At 37.8% G+C, this 22,601-nt stretch overlaps 1 protein-coding gene across 1 annotated transcript in view; it reads right to left on the bottom strand.

Annotated features, from left to right (window-relative positions):
* Positions 1 to 22,601, bottom strand: part of NUP210 (nucleoporin 210) — a 60,733-nt gene that overhangs the window by 17,692 nt on the left and 20,440 nt on the right. The window contains exons 13-30 of the mRNA XM_009636654.2: positions 21,605 to 21,803; positions 20,156 to 20,301; positions 17,686 to 17,907; positions 16,230 to 16,403; positions 15,038 to 15,230; positions 14,621 to 14,727; positions 12,185 to 12,289; positions 11,950 to 12,051; positions 9,008 to 9,136; positions 8,173 to 8,300; positions 7,193 to 7,328; positions 6,785 to 6,847; positions 6,003 to 6,182; positions 4,562 to 4,642; positions 3,482 to 3,613; positions 3,117 to 3,275; positions 2,168 to 2,259; positions 489 to 663 (exon numbers count right to left, since the gene is read on the bottom strand). Coding sequence (XP_009634949.1) covers positions 489 to 663; positions 2,168 to 2,259; positions 3,117 to 3,275; positions 3,482 to 3,613; positions 4,562 to 4,642; positions 6,003 to 6,182; positions 6,785 to 6,847; positions 7,193 to 7,328; positions 8,173 to 8,300; positions 9,008 to 9,136; positions 11,950 to 12,051; positions 12,185 to 12,289; positions 14,621 to 14,727; positions 15,038 to 15,230; positions 16,230 to 16,403; positions 17,686 to 17,907; positions 20,156 to 20,301; positions 21,605 to 21,803 — 2,523 coding nt within the window. The remainder of the gene's footprint in view (positions 1 to 488; positions 664 to 2,167; positions 2,260 to 3,116; positions 3,276 to 3,481; positions 3,614 to 4,561; positions 4,643 to 6,002; positions 6,183 to 6,784; positions 6,848 to 7,192; positions 7,329 to 8,172; positions 8,301 to 9,007; positions 9,137 to 11,949; positions 12,052 to 12,184; positions 12,290 to 14,620; positions 14,728 to 15,037; positions 15,231 to 16,229; positions 16,404 to 17,685; positions 17,908 to 20,155; positions 20,302 to 21,604; positions 21,804 to 22,601) is intronic.

The following is a 22,601-nucleotide window of genomic DNA, read 5'->3' as shown; positions in this document are numbered from 1 at the left end:
TAAAAGCTGAACTGCTGGAAAACAGCAGAGAAAATGAAATTTTTGGACACTGTACAGTTACATCTCTAATATCTTGAAAATCTAGGTATCACTTAGGTGCCTCACAATAGATGCTGCATTTATATTTGTTACCTTTTTCACATACCGCAAAATGCATGTTCATGACATTAATATCTCTTTTTTATTTGAAGTTCTGTAATTATCAACCTTCTAAGAGATTTTTAGGACGAACTTCCTTTGTTTTTTAAGTTTTTAAGGCACATGTACACAAAGGCCTTTTTGTAAAACGTACCAAATTTAAGAATTTGTTGGGATTTAATATTTATCCATCTAGTTTAGCATATTAAACGTTTTTCAAAGCTCAGAATGGACTATTAATTCCTATACTTCACATTTTTCAGAAGTGGAGTTCAAAACATGCAGTTAACCATCCCTGTTGCAGCAGTAAAGATACTTCTAACACTGCAAAGAAAGAGACATGGTCCTACCTTAACAGCAGCTACAATGGTCTGGTTGATCCCAAATGATTCTTGTGAAATCACTTCAATTGTTGATGATCCTATCAAAGATCCAGAGTTAAGGAAACCTCCCTCATTGACTTTTACAACAGGAACTTTCTCTGGTCCATCCAGGACACGGTAATTCAGTGAAGCCACTCGGTCCCTTAAGAAAACAAACAGAAAAACAAAAAAACAGGGGACTCCCTTAAACAAGTAAAACCATATTTACACAAATATCTTATGCAAATCTAAGAGACTGCTATTTGGTATGTGATTTTCCATGTGTCTGCAATAAAAGCTGAAAAGCCTGCATTCTAATCTAAGAAAGAAAAGTTTAAATTCTGATTCACGCTCATTCGGAAGCAGCCATATCTGGGTTTAGGCATATATTGAAATCCAGTTTCCATCCACTGCCCTGCAGTGTCATCATTTGCTGATGTAAACTTGATTCCAAATAATAATGGCTAAGGCTACAACATGGAGCTTCTGCTGTCATTTTCTGTAAGCAATATTTAGAGGCAGCTAAGTCTGCCAGGGCCAATGCTGGTATTAGAGATAAAGTGAGAGACTTGATTAAGTGGATCTCATCAGTTTCCTGGAAATGCTTTTGTAGACAAGGTTAATTTTTGTAATAACTCTCACCATGGTATTTGCATATTAATAAAGTGAGCAAGTACATAAACTGTAATTAGTGGGCATTCTGAGACATTAGCTACTTTTAAGTATCACTTCTCACATCTTCTGAAAGATCTGTAAATGATTTTTTTTTCCCCTCCCAAGCTCCTCCACTTAGATAGAAATACTCTACTTTATCCTAGGAAAAAAGCTTTAAAGCTGGATTTTAGTTGCCCTTCCCTGGGCAATAGTGTAATTGGTTTTGGTGGCTGAGTTCAGACACAGGGGCTCCAACATTGGATAGTGGAGATAACAGGACAAAGAAATGTACAAACTGACACCTAGCAACTTAATGACTAATTAATCAGAAAAACTGCTCAGAAGAGATAGCAAAACAGCATTAGTAAGTGACTACAAATGACAGAGCTCCTATTTAACTGTTTCAAAAGCAGATGCTGACTGACCATGGTCACTGGAGCTCCAGTGAAATTAAAGGTTCCCTCCCCTTAAAAAGTAAACGTATCTGAAGACTCGCTCTCAGCATATGTCCTCTTGTCTATGTCCGCACAATCTTATGCTAGGAAAACAAAATTTCAAGCCTGAAATGAGTCTGAAATGTCAGTCTTTGACAACAGATTATGTAAAAAGGACTTGCTTATTTGGAAAGGATATTTTAATCTCAAAATCTAGTCATAGCCTCTGTGTAAAAAATACAGAGAAGTATATTCCATAAAGCCTTGATTGCCCATAAAAAAACCCAAAACTCTAGTGGAAGCAGGCTACTGCTTTCACTGGCTCAGCATCTTTTAAAATAAGGATCTAAAAGTTCCAAATATTTAATGGATTTTCTAGCTACAATCTAACTAATACAAGATTTGTCAGAGCCCAAGAGTACAGATAAGATACTACTAATCACCAGATAAGCTGTGTATTATATGGATGTACTCTGATATTCTTTTAAAAAGATTGAAACAGCTTACTTCAAACAGAATTTGCTTTACTGTTTTGATAAACTGCTGACACAAATCACAGTATGAAAACTGACCACTAACCTGTTTGTCTGAAGTTTAATAAAGGAATTTGGTGACATTAAGATCTGCTCTGCTTCTACTTCTGGAGTGACTAGATGAAGTTTTTCAAACACCTGGAAAATAAAAGGCATTTTAGCCTACTGTTGTGTGCAACAAGTAATTTATTTCCATCTACTTCACCTTCAAAACAAACAAAAAAAACCCAAATAAAACTAAGACCTTTTTTTATGTTGTATAATAAAATGAAAATTAATCATGAATATTTGAGAATGGGATAGGCAGTATCTTCTACAAATTATTCTGAAGGGCATTCATTTCTATAGCTAGAGCTATACTGTGAAACAATATGAAAAAAGAAGCAGATTGGCCACATGAAATGGTGTTGGAGACCCCACATTCACCAAAGTTACTTTAGACTACCCCAGGTCTGAGCCCATGAACTGAATGCCCACATGAGGCGCACTCCTCAAGCACATTTTCCAGCGTTGTTTCATCTAAAGGAATCCAGTTCATATACTTTGAAACTGCTCCCCAAAGCATGGTAAGTGGGAACAACCAAAAGATTCATCTCGGAAGCTAATTCCTGATCCAGACTGACATGCTTGCATAGACATGTATGATAAGCACTATAAACAAGAAGTATTATTGTGCAGAGGGGAACTACAGCAGCAAAGTTGTTTTACAGCTCCAACACTGCTTATCCACAAGACACAAGTCACCTCAATTTCAGGTGATCTACCACAAAAACTGAATTTCATTCAGGCATCACGCCAGGGTTCAGTTGCAAAGCTTACCAACACCTGGGGAACTTGGAGGTTTCCAAACAGTGGAACATTATACAAATAGCATAAGGGCTCAAAGATAAACTGGAACTACTCCTTTGCATTTCAGATTCCTGACTTCAAATACAGACTTTAATTCAGCTCTGAAATAGGTATTAAAACATTAACTATTAGCAACCTCTTCATACCTGAATTTGGATTTCATCAGACAGTTCTCTTGCCATGTTGTAAAACTGGTTGGCTGCAGGATCAAGGACCTTCACAACAACTTTCAGGCCTGTTCTTCCCTTTACTCTGCCATAAACATCCATTGCGAAGTTGTATTTTGCGGGAAGCTGAAAAGAAGCCTTGGACAGGAGAAAGTGATTAAAATTTTACTCATGGAAAGAACTGACGTTGATACAGAGGAAAGACCACACCCAATGCTGACAATTGCTCTTTGATTTTGAATAAGTGGAAGTAACAATATTTTTCTCAATTCCCTTTATGTGGCAGTTTCCTTTTCCCAAGATACACATACATGCAAGCACACATACACACACACACAATTTACCTCACTATGTCTTGTCTTGATATCCAGAGTATCCCTCTTCGTGACAGACCAGTGGAACGTTAACCCCGGTACTGCATTGCCAAATGAAAAAGGAGTCTGACTACTGGTGACGCCCATTACATAAACTGGCATCTAGAAATACAGAAATCAACTCTCTTAGGTAATTCTAGGATGCTAACCAAACCTGCATAGAACAAATAAAATTAAACTTAAATTTAATTGACCAAGAGATGGTATTTCTTATGGAGAAAACTGTTTGGCTGCTGTCTATGTTGCAGGCATGTATCATGCAGAAGACTCAACCACCAACTTGTAAAAAGTAAATTTTGATTTTTTTTTCTCATTTGCTGCATGCTCTGCAAAAAACAAGTACCAGTTTCCCATCAGAAAAGGTAAGTTCAATAATTCATTTGTCCCATTTGTAGCATCAAATCACTTCATCTTAGTTAAGCCATACACTCAAGTTTTCTACATCTTAAGTCTAGATGATCTCCCTGATTAACTCTGCTCTGGACATCAACCTTCCCCTTCCATCTCCCCGAATTACATCAACGTAACATACAAACACAAAACAGGGATCTTCAAGTCTTTATTTTTAAACTTCAAAGCAATTAATTCATCTGGGACCAACGAGCTAGAATCACTAGCCATTTTGGAATGAATAACTAATAGGGGAAAGACGGACTCTTAAAAAATAGACTTATTAAAAGATAATTTGAACAATATCTGTTGTTCTGGATATAGCAGACACACTGCAGATTTTTAACATACAAAGGAAGAAAGTCTCCACTGCAAATAGAATGAAGATGAGAGAACCCTTCTCCATATTAAATGATGCTTCTTCAGGAGGGCCTCAATTTCTGAAAATCAGTCTGGTGTACAAGGTAAACTTGTCCTGATTTATGTTTTAATATGCTTCTCCACTGACAGCACGTTCATTCCTGCAGCAGCAGTGGTACCCCTCAGAGCAGGCGACCACCCTGAGAGCTGGAGTGGTATTATCAGGTGACCTAATCAGAATGGTGACAGCTTGCAGGTCAAAATTTTAAGGCAATAAAAGTTAATCAAAAATCAACCAACCTGTGTACCAGTTTTCATTCGTGTAATTGGCGCACGAATTCTAACAGCTGTCAGCTGTACTACTTCAACTTCCACTTTGTCCTAAAAAGAAGGAAAGGAAGACATTGTAAGCACAAATGTGAACTGGATTTTGCTTTCAGGATCTATCCACTATTTTGCCGTTATCTAATCACTACTGTGATTTGCATGTGACTTATCACAGAAAATACAGATGGACATAATTCAGTAGGACCATAAAAAACTACAAAAGCATTAACTTTGTAAATTGATAGGCATTTAAAAATGCCACTTAAATTAAAAAAAAAAAAAAAGCTCTGCTCAAAATTCCTGATGACATAAATGATGGAGATGAGAGGTGACTGACAGCAAGGGACTAAATCATGGGGGTCCCTAGGAAAAAAGGGATGAAGAATCCCAGAAGGTAAAGGAGAACCTTGAGAGAATTAGAAGGAAACGAGAATGGTAAGCAGCAAACGGGACATTCAAGAATAAAAGGATGATACATGTGATACTCTGACATCTTCTCTTCACATATGCTGACATTCCTGATAGATTTTGTTCCTACTGTATACTGGGGAGGAAAGGTCAGACCTGGACCTCCCTGTACTTTCAGATTTAGCTTTCAAGTTCATTCTGCTTCCTGCCACAGCATGAGGGCAGACTGCTACCCCGCATAACCAAGAACACATACGTATATATTTTTATTTTTTTTAAAAATTACTTTGTCTCCTCTTGACCTGTGGTGACATCTTTCAAGCAGCAGAGCTCTGTGGTGTCCTGCCTTGACCTCAAACAAAGAGCCCTAATATTTGGCCCAAGTTCTATTGTTCTGAGCCCCAAGGACTTGTGCTCCCTTATAGGCCTGCTCAGCTCCCTCACACTCAGCGTGCAGGAAATTATATGGACACAGATTCTGATGGAGTATCAACGATTCACTGCCTGACCTTCATAGATGGGATTCAGACCACAGCACAGGGTGATAGTGTTCTGTACAGCCTGCCTATAGCTCAAGAGACAATGGGTTTCTTATGTCAGTAGAAGTCAGAAGGTAACTGTTACCCAAGACGCTGCTACACTGTAAGGTGATGCAGGCAAGGACAACCTTCTGCTGTTTTAGAAAGGCTTCTTTAGAAGGGCCTTTCTAGATTTACTGATCAATTCTAAAGATATCAAACAGACTGTTCATAAAGTCTCCCTGGGTTATCAGTAGAACTTTGGTTTAAGGTACAGCAAAATTTAGCTATCTGTTGAAAGTATCACTTCTGTCAGCAAACACAGAAATTCACAGGCCAGGGAGTAAGAAACACTGATTTTTTTAAGGAAACCAGGAAAGTGTGCAAGGTAACATTACTAATGCAAAAAGACTATTTGCCCCTTTTGAGGCAAAGCCATGAGTTAAAGAGAGCCCCTTTCAGCCCCAAACAGTATCATGAAACGTTACCTGAGACACCACGACAAGCTTCCCTGTCTCTGCATCAACAGCTTGCACCACTCCTGTTACTGTTCCATTCCCAATCGCCACTCCTCTGACAAGTCCAGCACTGTTCACTGATGCAACCTTCTCATCACTGATGGAGAAAATTATGTTGGATTGAGGTTGAGGGCCTCCTTCTGAAGTGATCTATAATTAATAGCACACAGAACAACTAAAATTAACCCATCATTTGCTCTGGTTCATGTTACAGGGTACACCCCTTCTCTGCTCAGCACCACAATGTCTTCAGTAAGAAAAGGCTGTCTGAACCTTCCCAGGGCATCTCAGAGCATATTTCTCCTGTGTACTGCATGATGTCACACTGGGGAATATGTAAGCTAAGCACAAAAGTGGACTGTGTGCTTTGTAGAACGTGACAGGCTAGTTCCAGAAAAATCTGCCTCACTTTCTGTTCAGCATACAGGGCGCAGCTCTGCTCTGTGTTTCAGTTTGCTGAACTTGCCCACTGTGTTTAATTTCATGGAGGTGACAGATTAATTAATGCTGTGCTGGTATTTAACACTGGAAAAGCTGACACTCCCCTGACACAAATACATACAAAACTTTTATCCAGCAATACAGTAAAATGGAAGGTGGCTCAAGAATGAAACTATTCTTGTTAGGGGGAACATTCAGTGTGAATGCAGCCAAATTACCAAGCTGAATATCTATTCCTGAAAAATAAGCTATATATATTTATTTTAAAATAGAAATTACAAAGAAAGAAAACATGTAAGAAAATGCCTTACTTGAATCATGGCTCCAATAATTAGGGTTGCTTTCCTTGGCAGTAATCTAAATGGGGGAAAGACCTAAAAACAGAAATATGAATACTTGCATTCATGCTATTTCAATCAGATAAATTATGTCACAGATGAATTATGTCACAAGAGAGTACATACAAGTGTAAAACTGGGCCGTCACTTGCTTAATTACAGTAAATTGAGCACGCAGAACCATAAGTCATCACTTGCAGTTAAAAAGAACTGTGAAATCTGAAGCAGACTAGCATTTGGGTAACTTCTGGACAGAAAAAGTAAACAGATCATTCTGACAAATTAATTACTGTAGTATAAATTAACTATAATACACTGTTCCCATGCTACCATAACATAGATTTTTGTATACACATATATTTTATATCTGAAATTATTTACTTCAATCTGTTGTGGAGCAGAGTTGATTCTTTGTCCTCTCTTGTCAGCTACAGTTGCCAGAAGACTAGTCTGGCCAATGGCCATCCCATGCACTAGAAAAGCAGCAGTGTGGTCATCAAGAGCTTCACTGAGAGGGCTGTAGCAAAGAAACGCATTAAAATAGAGAAGTTAATTGAATAAATTCCATGAATAACAAATGCAAAGGACTTATTTGGTGCATAGCAGTTTTATCACAAGGACGATTAAGTCACTATGTCTTAAGCAAAATTAAGGTAACTTATCACATTTCCACAGGTAACATCATGAAATGTCTCTTTGTAGCCTGTGTTTTATCTTAAAATGAAACACCTGAAATGAAACCAGGGTATTAGCTGCTACAGACCCAAACTCTGCCAGGGAACCCACTAGCAATTTGACCAGTACGGACAATAGTGGCACAAGCCTTGATTAGATACCTTAACGCTATTTAATGGAATGGAATAGATACTGCCAAGCACGGTGTATGCAAATGCCCACACACACTTCCCCATACAAAGCAGAGTACTCAACACTAAACACCAACAGTCCAACCCCCTTTTTTTCTGTGATTTTAATCATTGTGTTTAGAGCTTGGAGGCAACAGGATGATTTAGCCTATCTGTTTCTAAAAGGTTAAGTAACAGACAGAATGAGTTTGATAACATGAGATAATTCACAGAGTTCTTCACCTGACATTAATTGCCGAGTCACTGCTTTCAAGATGCATAAGGCTACACGAAATAATATAGCGTCTGAATACAGTCTCATTCAGTCAACAAGATTTAGACTGTTAGCTCAGGCAATTTTCCTGACAAATAACTATTTTAAGAGACATCTAACAGGCAATTAAAACTTTAAAACAATAAAATAGATAAAAACTCCAAGCCAATCTTTACTCATTTTTTGCTTATTCTGCCCATAAAAATATTTGCAAATTAATAAAAAGAAATCCATTAACTTACACAAGTGAAACAATCTGAGATGCTGCCCTTAGTTTTAGATCCATGACAGCAAAGTATTTAGCCAGAAAAGGTTTCTTAGAGTCATCCAGAACTCTGACATAAGCTTTAACTGTTTTTCCAATCTCCACCTGAAAGTGTCACATCCAGTCATTTTACATTTAAACTATTCTTATTTATTAGTATAAATGTTTTCATTTTATTTTGTATTAAACTTTTAGTTGGGTATTAGAGATAAAGCCTTAGTGTTAGATTAACACTGATTCTAACAAATAATCCCTGTCAGCTATGGTTAGCATCAAATTAAATAAATGAATTCAGGTCTTTCAGCTGGCAAGGGTGCAATTAAAACATCCAGAAATATCAGCACTTATTTTGTGTAAGACACACCCAAGCTGGGAAGTAAAATGAGTTGGACTTTTTTTTTGTTCATTTTTAAAACATGACATATGGAAAATGACCTTGGGGCAAAACCTACTCCTAAAAGAATTGCTCTCACGCACTTTAAACAACAGGAAATGTAAATTAGCATGTTCATATAAATTATGAATTAGTATTGCTGTGTAAAATGCAAAAGCTGAGATTGCTGCCACACGGAACATGAAGAAAGAGACACTTGATACTCTGAAAGACTTACAACCTAAAAGGATAAATTTGGGAGAGAGAAACAGGAACACAGGGAGATCAAACTATTTCTCTAAGGTCATACAGGAGCAGCAGAGGGCCCTAACCACTACATCATATCATCCTGTACATGTCTCATCCTTACATTCATGATCAGTAGGAGGAATCGGGGCAATATGGATCAGCTAATAACACTGGTTTGAAAGCCACTAACCTTGTCAACAACTCGGACATACAGTTCCTGTATATCAGATACATAAATTTCAGCTTTAGCTGGTGCAGGGAAAGCCAAACACAAGTCATGAATCATGACAGTCACTGATCCTGGAAGCAGAGGATGCACCTGCAATGCCAAACGAAAATTCTGTTATAGCACTTACTTTCATTTGTCTGTCATTCATGGGATAAAATTTATATCACTTTCAGGGCAGACGTAGTTGGATGTAGAAGCCTCCAAGCCTTAGACACTGATAAATCTTCCACCAAAGTAAAAGTAAAGCTGTAAAATGTATAACACTACTGAGCTAGTGCAAACAGCCTCTGGGATGCAACTGAATTAACGTGTCTTAATCTAGAAGCAGTCTGGCATCCTGTTATTCTCCTTCTGCCATCAGAAGGACAAAAACCCCGCAACAAATCATTCAGAGCGATGCAACTTTTCTTAGTGGAGTGAAAAACAAAATTATAAGGAAAACGAAAAAAATCAAGGACAGAGACTCTGCTTATAAAGCACTGGTATTGCTTCTGACAAGATTCATACTTTACAATTCCTGCTTTTAATCTGAATTGATAGCCAAAGTCTGGTGGTAGATCTTTCCAGGTAAGAGGATGATTGCCCCATCAGGTATTTCTTTGATACAGCTATTATTATTTTATACGAAGAACATATGCATTACACTTCTCAGAATACAGGCACCGATCCCAAAGTTGTCTCCGCATACTTCCTCAAGGCCATGGATCCACACCTCGCTCACATCACCTTTCCACTTCTCTTGCAATTTGCCTGACCTTGTCACACACCTCAGGAATGATCCCAACTATTCTCTTCATGTTCGCAGTTACCTTCACTTTGGCCAGAGACCACACAGATGTTGGGTGTTCCATCCTATATACTCATTTGGCTTATAAAGATGAACTCTTTGACACAAGGGGTAATGGACAGCCTGGCCCCCTGGTTCAAAGGAATTTAATATAATTCACAGCATTACTTGGCAAGACTACAGGAGTTTGCAGTAAGAGCAGTGGGAAGAGCTGACATTTTGTTCTTTGACGGCACCACTCTTACTTTTGCCTCAAAATAGAAAGGAATATCAAGTTTTATTAGAAGTCAGCTTTCAGAACAGCAGCAGTTCCCAAAGCAGGTGGGTACTACAGGCACTGGGGGCCCTTAATAACACAGAGCCATGGGAAGCAGAGAAAGGGATGTGACCAGGAGCAGGTAGCCAGCACAGCCATGGGAGGAAGATGTAATAAAGCTCAGTTTGGGCTGGAGAGCAGAGGGAAAAAAAAGCTACCAGAGCAGAGGGCCAAAAGGGAAAGCAGGGCTACTACACCTTACTAAAGCTGTTGCTGTCCCAGCTACCTCATCTCCCATTAGGTGTCCAGTAGCTCCCTAGTATACAGCATAGTTCACTCTTTACCCCTATTCATTCTTTTTCCATGCTACCACTGCATCCAGCTGCTGTGTCAAAAAGAGGGTAAGAGGTACAGAACTTATCCTTGACAGTCCCAGTGAAAAGTCTGAGAATCACTGCTCTAGATAACTTGAATTTAGTTTCTCAGAACAGTTTACTATCAAATACCATCCTGTATCAACTTGTCTCCAGTGATACCTGCCATAGCATCACCCTGCCACAGGCTGGAATGTGCTGATTTTCTACACAAACCATTCTGCTGGCTTCCATGGAAAGGAAAATCCACAGGCAATGCTGGGATTTAACTCAAGCACAGCATGCAGGACTAACAAACTTTTAAAATGTGGGAGGTTTTGGGTTTGTTTTTTTTTTTTTTAAATGGATTTTAAATATGTTTAAAAGTGACAGGCAGTTAAAATAAATCTCTTTCTGTACTTCACAAAGCTTATCTTGCTGGCACTGTTCCACTACTTAAGCTCACTGCTCTCTTCTGAAATTAGCTTGTGTACATCAGTTAAAGCACTGTTAAACCTGTGAGGGACATCTGACTGAAAAACTATTAAGAACTGAAACAGTGTACAACGTACAAAAATAAGCTCATCTCTTCTATTTTTCCCCCCACCTCTGTGCCTAGCTGACTCATTTGGAAAAATACTCCCACTTACCACTTTCAACAGTTAGAGACAATCAAAATATTTCACTAATACTTTCAATATTCTCAAAAATATAAAAGAAAACTACCTTTATAATAATTATTTTACAACTTTATCGATGTTCTCTTACAAGATAAATCTGTAAATTACAAATTTGTAAAGACTACTCTTTATAACAACTTGCGTCACTTCCACTTCTTGTCTAATGAAAGCTAAAATGCAAATATATAGTTTTATTGTTGTTTGCAATTGAATACATCTCATATCCTGAGCCTGGATGAAGTCAAGCCTAACTGTAGCTAAGCTGCATTTTCTAGTGGAAAAGTGCATTAAAAATGTAATAGGGAGATCACAAATCAACTATTTAATAGATATTTATTCACACAATCAGGATGAAATACTGGGATAGCAAAATATCCTGAAATAGCACTGGAAGAAGAATTTGAAGGTTTCAGAAGTACTGACTTACAACAAATATTCCAATATTATTCTAGAAACTGATTCACCTTTTGTATAACACTTCTGAATAGTTCTGTCACTTTATTCTTAATTTTGTGTTTATGAAACCAGGAACATTTTACTGCAATATTGTAATGGGTAAAGAACAACTTGTCACTGGCTTTTATCTTGTACAGATTATACATATGCATCACAACTGTAGTGAAACAATTTCCTATACCTAAAACTATACCTGAAATTGCTAGTGCAACGATCCCCTGCCTGAAGCTTGACTGCAACAGGCAGACACATCCAAGATTCAGTTATTGCCTCTCCAGCAATGTGTACTGGAAAATGACCAGAAGTGATGAAACTGCAGAATGATATTCAGATTGCCAAAAAGACATAAAGTAATAAAATACTTTACTCACCAAAGCAATACCTTGAGTTTCCTCATGAGCCACTCTTACAACATTTGCAACACTGGTATTAATGAAAAAATATCCAGAACCTTCTTTGATGAAAAGTTCTGCCTGCAAACCCAGAAAAGCATCCAAAATTAGATTGTAACTTTCTAGTGCGTTGCTAAAACTGGTATCCTTGCACATATGATAGAATTTTTTGTTTTCCTCCCTGCAGTTAGAAAGTAGCAGAGTAATTGCTTACCTGTACATCAGGGTGATTGTAAATTGAGACATCAGTAGGACTCACTTTTACATCTTCCACTAGAATCAGTTCAATAGTGGCAGACACTGGTAGAAGAGGTTCATACTGAAAGAAACAATTGGAGCTGTTACAGCAAACACTATGAGTCAGAAAAGAGTGCAAGCCTCTTGTATATGCAGGGAAGGGTGCTTAAGGAAGAGCCAGAGCTGGAGAAGTTTAGGCTAACAGAATGTTCATAAGATTCAGTAATTGGCTCAGCTGCTAGCTCTCTTCTACAGGTAAGGTCATATAGAGGACATGCTGCTGTATTCTGCATCTCTGACCAAGACAAAGAACAAAGGCCTACGCATTAAAGACGTAGCAGGATCAGTTAACCAAGTCTGATATACACAGATAGGATGTTAACTCGGAGTGTTGTAAGTTCATGCAAAATGATAAAGCATACAGACAGAATGTTTTCTTCCACTTCCAGATGATCTTTTGGGGATTCTTCCCAGCAGGCCACCAAAAGAAATTCTTCCATAAATGCAAGTACATAAACACCGGACCAGACGCAAGTTTAATCATTCACTCATAATAACATCAGCCTAGACAGGGAAAATGTTTTGTAGAGGAAGTTAATATTATGTACCCATTTTACCTAATTAGTAGAATTTTATTTCCTTGATGTAGAAAGGATGTTATCTTTCCCGATTGACCTAGGATGCTCCACTTAAACATGGAACAATGATCAAGACGTCTTAATATACCATCTATTAAATTTTTATTTGAGTTTTTGTCTGTAAGAAAGAAGTATGCACAGGTTTGAAAGCAGAATATAGCAGTCCATTTCTAGTGTATTTGAAAAAAGCAGAAATACTACCTAATTTAAAGAAACAACAAATGAGCCTATGTAACTGTAGCAGAAGAGGTATCTATAACTACTCTTCAACTATCAAAAAGATTCCCCCCAAACCTAAACACAGAGACTGGAACTTAAGAGGACTCCAGTGCCATTTTACATGTATGTATCCCACATCAAAACAGAATAAACCTCTCTGAACTCGAGGCAAAGTTTATATAATTCACTTTTCTAGTTATTTCTAAATGTAAGAAAGAATATGGAATATTGGTTTAATAAAGCAGAGCACAGTGAATTACAAAAAGATTACAGAACACCAAGCTTTCTTATTACAACTCAATTTTCTGAAGAGAAAAAACAATACAGAACCAAGTATCTTAGGTGGCAAATTAACTGTGCTTCTAACCTAGTAATTTTGACTAAGTTACAGTCAAATTCTTCAGTGGAAATGCACCTACACCATTCTTCCCAACAAGAGCATACTGGAAACCTCACTGGCAAGACAATAACCAACTGACAATACAGATCATCTTTCCGGAGAAATTTACTATCCAGACACCAAACCTTGGACATACTGACAGAAATCTGGGCCACAGGACATTTCACATTACTAATGCCTGTCTGTTACCTACCGAGTTAAAAATATTGTAACCTCTAGCTCCATATTTTACTCTCTTTCTCAGCTCTATATTCACGATACATGATTCAGAACTGCATATAGTCAAAACCCACGTGCTTAACAAAATTAAACAGAATTTCACTTTAGTGAAGCAGGATATTTTAAGAGTTAGTTACTGTGCATGTCAGGTTGTTTCACAGCCTGAAACCTGCCTTTGCGTTCAGCCAAAAAAAAAATAAATTGACACAAACAGAAAATTGCCATCTGTTTACATCTGCTGCCTTTGTTCATCATCACTACTTTTTGCTGTTGTTCTTCCCTACGTTGCGTATCTACAGAGTAAAGTATTTCAGGGAGTGGCTAATGACTTGTAAAATAAGAGCCTATGCTTATGGCTGGCACTGTACAAATGAGTAGTCCTTCCCTTCTGTACAGCAAATGTGAGACCAAAGGAAAAAAAGAAAGAGTATTAGTCAGAGCCCAGGTTTTACACGTGGTCCATATGAGGATATGAGCCAGCTTTTGCTTTGCTCACACAGAACCTTTCTACCCAGTTTTGCAGTGGAAATAATACATTTGCTTTCCCCAGTAACAGCTGTACAAAGCACGTGGTTGCTTTAGTGAAGGACAAGCAGCAGAAATTCACCAATTCATTAAAAAACCTGAACTGAAACAAAACCAACTGAAACAATTCTTTGTAATCCCCTTGCCCAGACAGGTTTAAAAAAATAAAAAGAAAAATTAAAAAAAGGAATTGGATATATTTGATACGGTTAGCAGCATATAGTGCAGTGGAAAGCAGGAAAAGCCATCAACATGATAAAAACACTGTGGTATGAACAGGTCTTCAGAATCAGCTCTGGAGCTGCCTTATTTTTACATTACTATGCACCAAGGAAATAAATATATAAGAACACCATACAGTAAACATCATAGGAAAATGGCAATGGCAACAAAAAAATGGAGTTCTGAGTACCGGTATTTTCACTTTAGCTGCCTTGAGATAAGATTGCTGGTATCCTGTTGCAGTTGCAGAGATGGCAGTTGTTCCAGACTCACGATGAACTAGAACAGTTTGTAAGCCTAGAAAAAAGTCAAATAAATCTGATTATGGGGAAGAAAAAGAAATGTACGCTGCTCGTCTCTTCCACTATCACGCAAAACAGACAAGGATTTTCTCTCTCAACAGGTTCTAGGCATTGCATTTTGTTTGGTGGGGTTTTTTTGTTTTGTTTTGTTTTTTAAATAATGCACACTTAAAATGCATGTTGAGAATAAGCTGAAATATGACTGCAGCTTATAGTAATTTCTTTAATGAAGCTCAGTCATTACCCAAGAGATTTAATCTTTACCTTCTTCAAATAATGAAATGTTAATTTAAACTCATTCATACCATGCATCTTCTTTTGACCACCTCCATCTTCTTTCAGAGTCAGCTCCATTGGCATATCAGCCTCAATATTAGCCAAGGACATTTTTGTTGATTCCCAGATAACATTAAGAGAACTGAAGTTATCAAATTTACTGCCCTGTTGGTCATACGCAGCCAAATCCAATACTGGATTGCGATAATTTGAAACAGGAACCTGAAAAAGAATGAATACTTTGAACTGAACAGATACAAGAGGATTTTTTTTTAATCATTAGAAAAAGAAAATGTATGCCAAGTTCCATGAGTTTCATTATAACACTAATTACATGAGCAACATTCATTAAAGTGAGCCATCAATGCAAAGCCATTAAGCTGTACTTCAACTGCAAGAGGTTTTTGGGGGGGGTGGGAGGGTGGGGTTTTTTTAGCCAGTGAATTACCTTAAAACCAACAAAAAAAAAAAAAAAAGAAAAAAAAAATCAAACCACACAGCTCCACTACGTCATCTTTGGAATTCAAACAAATAATGAAAAATACTCCTATTTGTCAGAAGGCATAGCTCAAAATTCTCATGTTCATCTTGTGAAATGCATTAGCGATAGTAGGGTACTGATGTAGTCTAACTGACACATAATGGAGCTAGAAAAACAGGCGAACTCTGAAGTGGCTTATAATATGCAAAAGCTCCTCATCTTGTCATTATATAGAAGTCACTTACAATGATTCATGAACTCAATACACATTGCAGTTTTATGACAGCAGGATGACTTATATCTGCCTGGTAACATTAACACAACAAAACAGAGTTTACTCAGCAGAAAACGTGCGATGGCACTCATTAGGACAGAGAAGAAAGAGTTCTTTATGCTTGATAATCTACAAATATGCATTGTCCATTTATTGCGACTCAGATTTGTAAAGCTGAATACATCTGATGTCACTGAACAATACTCCCCATATATGCTTACATAGGTATCTTCACATCAGCGGTGTTTATGCATTTACTAATAAGACACACACAAATGTATGCTCATGTAATAATACATATATGGTAAGATATGTCTCTAGATGCTCAATGGAATAGTTAGGTTACAATGAAGTGCTATAGGGAAAAAGCACTTTCCTTAGAAATGGCTTCATATTTGGAGGTTCAAAACACTGACTTTCAAGTTATAACAACACGTTCTTTTCCCGTCACTTTTCTCAGACTTACCACTTGCTTGTTTTGTTGCAGCAAAGGGCAGGAGAGATCAAGCTGAGGACTTCCATAAACAGGAGTCAAAGTGAGTCGTGAAGGGACAGCACAGATGAACTTCACAACAGCAGGCTCAACTACTGGGAAAGGGTTGGTGATTGTGGGGTTGTTTCCAACTGTTAAGGCAATAACCTGTACAATTATGAAAACAGGCAAGTGAGGAAAGAGAAAAGCACTACTGAGTTCAGGCATATTCTATTTCACAAATCTCAGTTATACTCCAATGCAAAAATATGCTTTTGGGGCTTTTACAGCGCCATTAAGACACAGGAAGATGTAAACAGAGGTGCATATTTCAACAACAGTTCTATACAGTTATAAAAGTACTATTCTTGGGAACTTTTCCTAGGTATTCACGTTTATTACTATCAACCTTAATTCAAACAACAAATCTTTTGTAACTTAAAAAGCTAACAGGCAGGTGTTTTTCTTGCAGAGCAAGAACAGAACAGCCCAAAGACTATATTTATAGTCACTTCAGTGTGTTTAAAAACATCTTCTCTTTTATTTTACATTCCTTGTTTAGCCCTCAGCAAAACGAAGTGGATGTAAACACAGAGAAGGCTTTCCCAGCAGGCTGAGGCAGCTCTCATTACCTGCCTTATCCACCCATGCACTGATGCTAGCCAGAGCCATGCAGATGCAACCTGTTCTGGACACCACTGAGGACAGACAGCCAATGCATGCACAGTCAACAACAAGAAAAACACCCCATGTTTTTCCTTTCTGAATTTGCACTTACAGAAATAGCTACACTTCGTACAGTGTCCACTGGGGAAAACAGTTAAACAATTTGGCAGCCATACCAAAATGCTTAGGCCTTCAGAATTACAGGAGAAAAAACATTAAATCAAAGTTAAATGCTTTATAGACTGGCCAGGGTGAGTAAAGCAAGATAAATCACTTCTGCATGTTGGAGAAAACAAGACCAGGTGGAAAACGACTACAGCCACTATCACAGAGACTGCACAAATATCAGAGCAGTAAATTTATACGCCTGTAATTTGTTTGAATAAACAGAATTACACTGGAAAGTAACTTGGTTAAAAGGAGCAGGTCAGACAGAAGAGTCGCTTTACTGCAGTAACCTGCTGTGATCCTATTTATGCAAACTGAAGCTGCACTTACTAGGATCTGTTTAATGCATTCTACACAATAAGGTTTCTGTGACTTGGCTTTATACTGCAATAAACCCATCATAAACCACTTTATAACATAATATTATTAACTCTAAAACCTGTCCCAGCATCACAATGCATAAACAATATACTTAACAGAGTTCTTTACTGGCTTATTATAAAAGCTACTTGTTATATAAAAGGTATATGGTATCATAAATCTGTCTGAAGCCTGTTCTCAGTTGCCTTAGCTCAGAGTTTGACAGAGGGCAATACTAATACCTTCTGGCACTTACTTGCTCTCCCAGGCTTCTGCAGGACACTCTAACCCAGTGCTGGATGTTATTTCGAGATGTAGGAGGTCCAAATAAAGAGAGAGCAACACTTTCTCCATCCTCAGTGGTGACGTTCCTGAAGAACTTTGAAGGTTCCTGTACCCATGGTCTAGGTCCTCCTTCAAATAACATATCTTTAGAGGAACCCAAAGTCACTAAAGCAACAGACGGAGGATCAATAGTCTGGAATGAATGAATTAATTACAAATTAGTGATTCTATTTACATAGAGTTTGCTTGTACTTTGCAGAAGAAACTTCCTTCTTAATGGAAGGAGTATCTTTGTCACTTTGGTTAGGCTACGATTTTTCCCCACGCAGTGGTTTGTAACCACAGTTATTTAAGAATAGAGTTGTACCAAGATAATAAGCATTACCTACAAGAACTCTGTCCAGTTTTATTATATTCAGTGTAACCCATGGATCCAAAGAGAATTTTTAACTACATTCTAATCACATCTCTTTCATGAAAAATTACAGCGAGACAAAGACCCTTAGTCTACTCTTCTCAGCACATTCAGAGATATAGTATTCTTCTACATTTTTTAAGTAGACAGTATTTTAAATGAATGAAATAATGTCAAATTTTACTTTCATTTGACAGTGCTCTCTCCAACACAGTTCTGTGCATGTAATTATTCTCCTACACAAGTTTTACTTCAAACCTCTACATCAAATTCTCCACTGATGTGCATCACTGGGATAGCCTGTGCTGTTTATCATCAAAGAAGTTAACCTGACGTTTTAATACACAAGAACCAATTGTAGCTTGTGTTCCAAATCATCACATTACTTAGGTGTTTAATAAGAAAGAAATAGCAGCTAACATAAAGGATGGTTCAATTCTTTCCGTAGGTGCACTTTGGTAGGAAGAGAAAGAAGGCAAGGTTTGGCATAGATGTTCCTCTTTCCTCCCATTTACTCTCTGGGTATTTTCGTAATATAAAGGTAAAAACCCATTGGAAAACTATGAGATTTAGTCTCAAGCATCTGCCTGCCCTTTGATTCCTGTTTATCTTTCTCCCACTTTTTAGGCTATATTTTTTTTCTAAATAGATATCTGACAGAAAAATGCTGCCTTCCATTTCTGGGCCCCATAAATATTTCATTCTACAGAAAGGAGAGAAAACAACTTGGAAATCACCGTTTTACACTTCAAAGAAAAAGAAGTTCTTCACTGAGGTATCTCAGCACAGACTTTTTTTTTTTTTAAAGTGCACTCAATCTACCCTTCTTGTCACCAGTTATTGGCTCTGTTAAAAGTACCCTAGAATAATTTAAGTTTATATATGAAAAGCAGTGTTACAACACCTCAAGGGGCTTTGCTAATACAAATATGAATGATACTATACATAGGAAAAATTCCTAATTAAGGGGACTATGCCTCTCTCTCACATTGCTACCAATAACTAAGTATACAGACTCTACTTAGGATGTCTCAGCATCTTCAAATAATTATACTCAGCCATTTAAGGTATTTGACAGAAAAGCATATTTAAAAAGTAAAATTATCATTACAGTCACAATTTTGCACGATTTGCACAAACTTTTGTTCCAGACTTGGGGGAAAAAAGCTATGGTCAAATATATTAGACTTCAGCTTTGCAGTCAGTCTCTGATGATGAGGGTAACATAAACATACTGTTTCCTATTTCTATATATTGACCCTGTACTTATATTTGTTCCTCCTGTTTTCTTTAGTGAACTGCCCAACAGTGAAATATGTTCCTCCCATTCGTAGGGAAAAAGCATGCTTTTTCACCACTATACAGGCAAGCCAGCTTTGCCTTCTTGCAAAAATCAGCTTATATGCTATGAAAGCAGAAATCATAAGCTCGGTCTACTGCCATTTGTCATTATGGACACAGAATTGTGACTGCCCCTTTATTACCTTATTAAGCCAACTGTTAATCAGCTACAATGGACAGTCCAGAAACAAATGATCCAAGTCTCACATGATTTTCCACCCATCTATAATTTGCTGAAAAGTAATGTACTAATTCAGGTGTGCTGTGCAAAATGAGGTAGACATCCTCACTCGGTTGAGGGTTGGCTCCTATTACTGTCCTGCATGTTTCTTCAGATGACAGCAATTGTGACCCTTTTGCCAAAAGTCAAAAAAACAGTCAGGGATATCAAATTCACTTTCCCCTTCAGAAGTTGCAACGATCTGTTAGTTCATTATTGCACTGCTCGCTTCTCTATAGTTGGCTTGCAATGTCTGTGTAGGCAAACTCTACTATATATGTGCTCCACAGAGAAAGGGTTAAAACACGATTCCCTAAGGCAGTCCATAAAATTTTTCCTGTGAATCAACCACCCACTTCATTTATTTTTAAACATACTCATTACATAATATCAACTTGCTATTTGTTATTTAAAACGATTTTAAGTGATGAATTGCTTTAGGAACAACAAAAAAACCAGACTTACTTTTAATGGTAGATAAGCAGCAATGGTGATGCTAGCACTGAGGTGGACATGAGCATGGGTGTAACTAACAACAAGCGCTGTGTATCCTTGAGTTTCAGCTTTCACTCTGACTCCACTACAAAAATCAGCAGTTGGCTGAAGCCTTCCTGTCAGATAAATTAAAAAAATACATAAATGCATATTTGGAGAGAAGACCCCAGGCATTTTAATGCAAGTTCAACACAGCTTTCCTCAACAAAGGCATGTCCACCAGAAGTAAGTAGAAATGTGTTCGCCAACCAAATGGGTAAAAATGTTCACTACTGCCTGTCATCTCTAACCCGACACTTACTGAAGTATCCACATCTCACAAACTTCTTTATTTTCACACTGTCCGAAACAGGACATGAGTCTTTACTCTGGTACAAACTGATACATCTTCTATCTGTTACCGAATGTTTTCATCTTGCTGTTCCAAAATGAAACTGGCTTGTAATTAAGCACAAATAAGTCACCCTGCTTAGGCAAGCTTTCCTGCACAGAACAACTTGAACTGTAAGCAGTACATAATTTCTCTAGCTGAAGGTAAGGTATTTTCATGTAATTTTTCTGCTTACTTAGAGGGCATTTGGGGGTTTGGGAGGGGTCTTTTTTCTTTTTTTTTTTGACACAAACAACAGCATACTACACAGTGACATTTAAAATAGCTGCCTCTCAGGCAAACAGCTGGTACAATGCAGACTGGTTTTACTGGCTCAACAGCACAGGGCAGAGCTTCCATATAAGAGACACTTGGAAAAAATTAATGGTACATGAGAATAACATGCTGAATTCAGCCAACACAGGAACAAGCATGTTGCTCAGTGTCCGCTTAGCTCGGCAGCATTAATGGCAATCTTTAAAAATGACACGCATACTCCATTACTTAATAAACCTGCAAGAGGCATTTCTTAAAGCAATGAGCTTAACAATGACAGAGCTTTGGCAAAATTTAAACAGCTGATTGTCTTAGTTCCTTCTGAACAAACAATGAATAGTGTCTTTATAGACTGAAAGTACTGCCAGACAATTTGGGCAAAGCAGTTATTAATCTTAGTGTTCTTGTAAGTTTTCCAATGCTGCCTCAAAACACAAACACGTGGACCCCTCTTATGAGAAAACCCATCAGCTTTGTTACAGAAGCATATTAAAAATACTAAATCAGTAGACATATGGGAGACTACACATTATCCAATAAAATAATTGCCAAAATGCTTTCAGAGTCCCCCAAAACATCAAAAATACCAAAAGGAAGTTCTGCATAAAAAAAGTAAATACATCCTCAAAATAAAGCTATTTCGATCCCCACCTCTGGAGTTAAGCACCTCTCTGGGAATACTGTACACAGCAGCTGAAACAGCAATTTAAAGGAGATGTGTGACTTATTATCATCTAAGTTTAATTTTCAAAACAGGGAAGGGGTCAAATCACCTTGAAGCTGTCTGAACACACCACGGTTTTCCACTTCCACAACTAGATCAAAGTGTGAGCAGTCGCTCAGTGGCACTGTCTCACCCGTTTCAACATTTGTTAGGCCATTAATCCTCAGGGGCAGCTCCAGTATTTGGCCAATACGTGCTTCAACTTGACATGGTAGAAACTCCATCCCACTAGGTTCGGTTACATATACCTGAAGGAGGAAACAAACACAGGACAGAGGTGTATGAACACAACTTCACAAAAAGATACCGGGGGCGGGGGGGAAGAAAAAAAAAAAAAAATAGACTTCAACGTGCTCTCCTTTTTTTTAAGTTGCCCTCTCATATACTTTGAGCTGCTGACTTCCCTCTGATGGCTAGAAACAATTCTTCTCAGATTCAACATTGCTTTTGTGTTTACCTGCTACAGAAAGGTATCAGAAAGGGCCAGGAAAAGCTTGCTACTATTTTAGTGCTCTTTTCCCCTAAAAGTCCAAGTTCAAATTAGCTTGGTGATCCTTTTACTGCCACTTCTATAATTCACTCTTCTGCTTTGTTGATTTTCAAGTGTGGACTAAATTACACAATATTTCCAAGAGGTACTATGAGCAGCTGGGACAGATTTAGTACTGAACCTTAACTTTCACAGTGTAAATATTTGAGCTAGACCTGATCCAGTGAGCAAGGCTCCCCAGCCTCCATCACTCACAGCAGCAGGTATGTAGAAGTTAAGGGAACTAAAGACCCAAATATTTCCTCAACAGTTTGTTTTTGTTGTTTGGGTTTTTTCTTGTTTGTTTGGTTTTGGGGGGGTTTTTTTGTGCATTTCTGTTGGCAAAACATTTTTAGAAGCGTCCAGGGCTCAACATTTCCCCACAGTAATATGTCAGAAATCTAAAATAAGTGAACAAATATCTGCTGCCTAATCTAATCACCTTCTGCTTCAACAAGTGATCTTCATGCGGGAGATGCTTTTGAAATCAAAAGGATTACTTTCAGAAATAAGACCG

Source organism: Egretta garzetta, unplaced genomic scaffold (genome assembly GCF_000687185.1).
Source record: "Egretta garzetta isolate BGI_Z169 unplaced genomic scaffold, ASM68718v1 scaffold553, whole genome shotgun sequence".
Lineage (NCBI taxonomy): Eukaryota > Metazoa > Chordata > Aves > Pelecaniformes > Ardeidae > Egretta > Egretta garzetta.
Note: the sequence above shows the minus strand (reverse complement) of the source record. Positions and strands in the feature narration are given on the sequence as shown.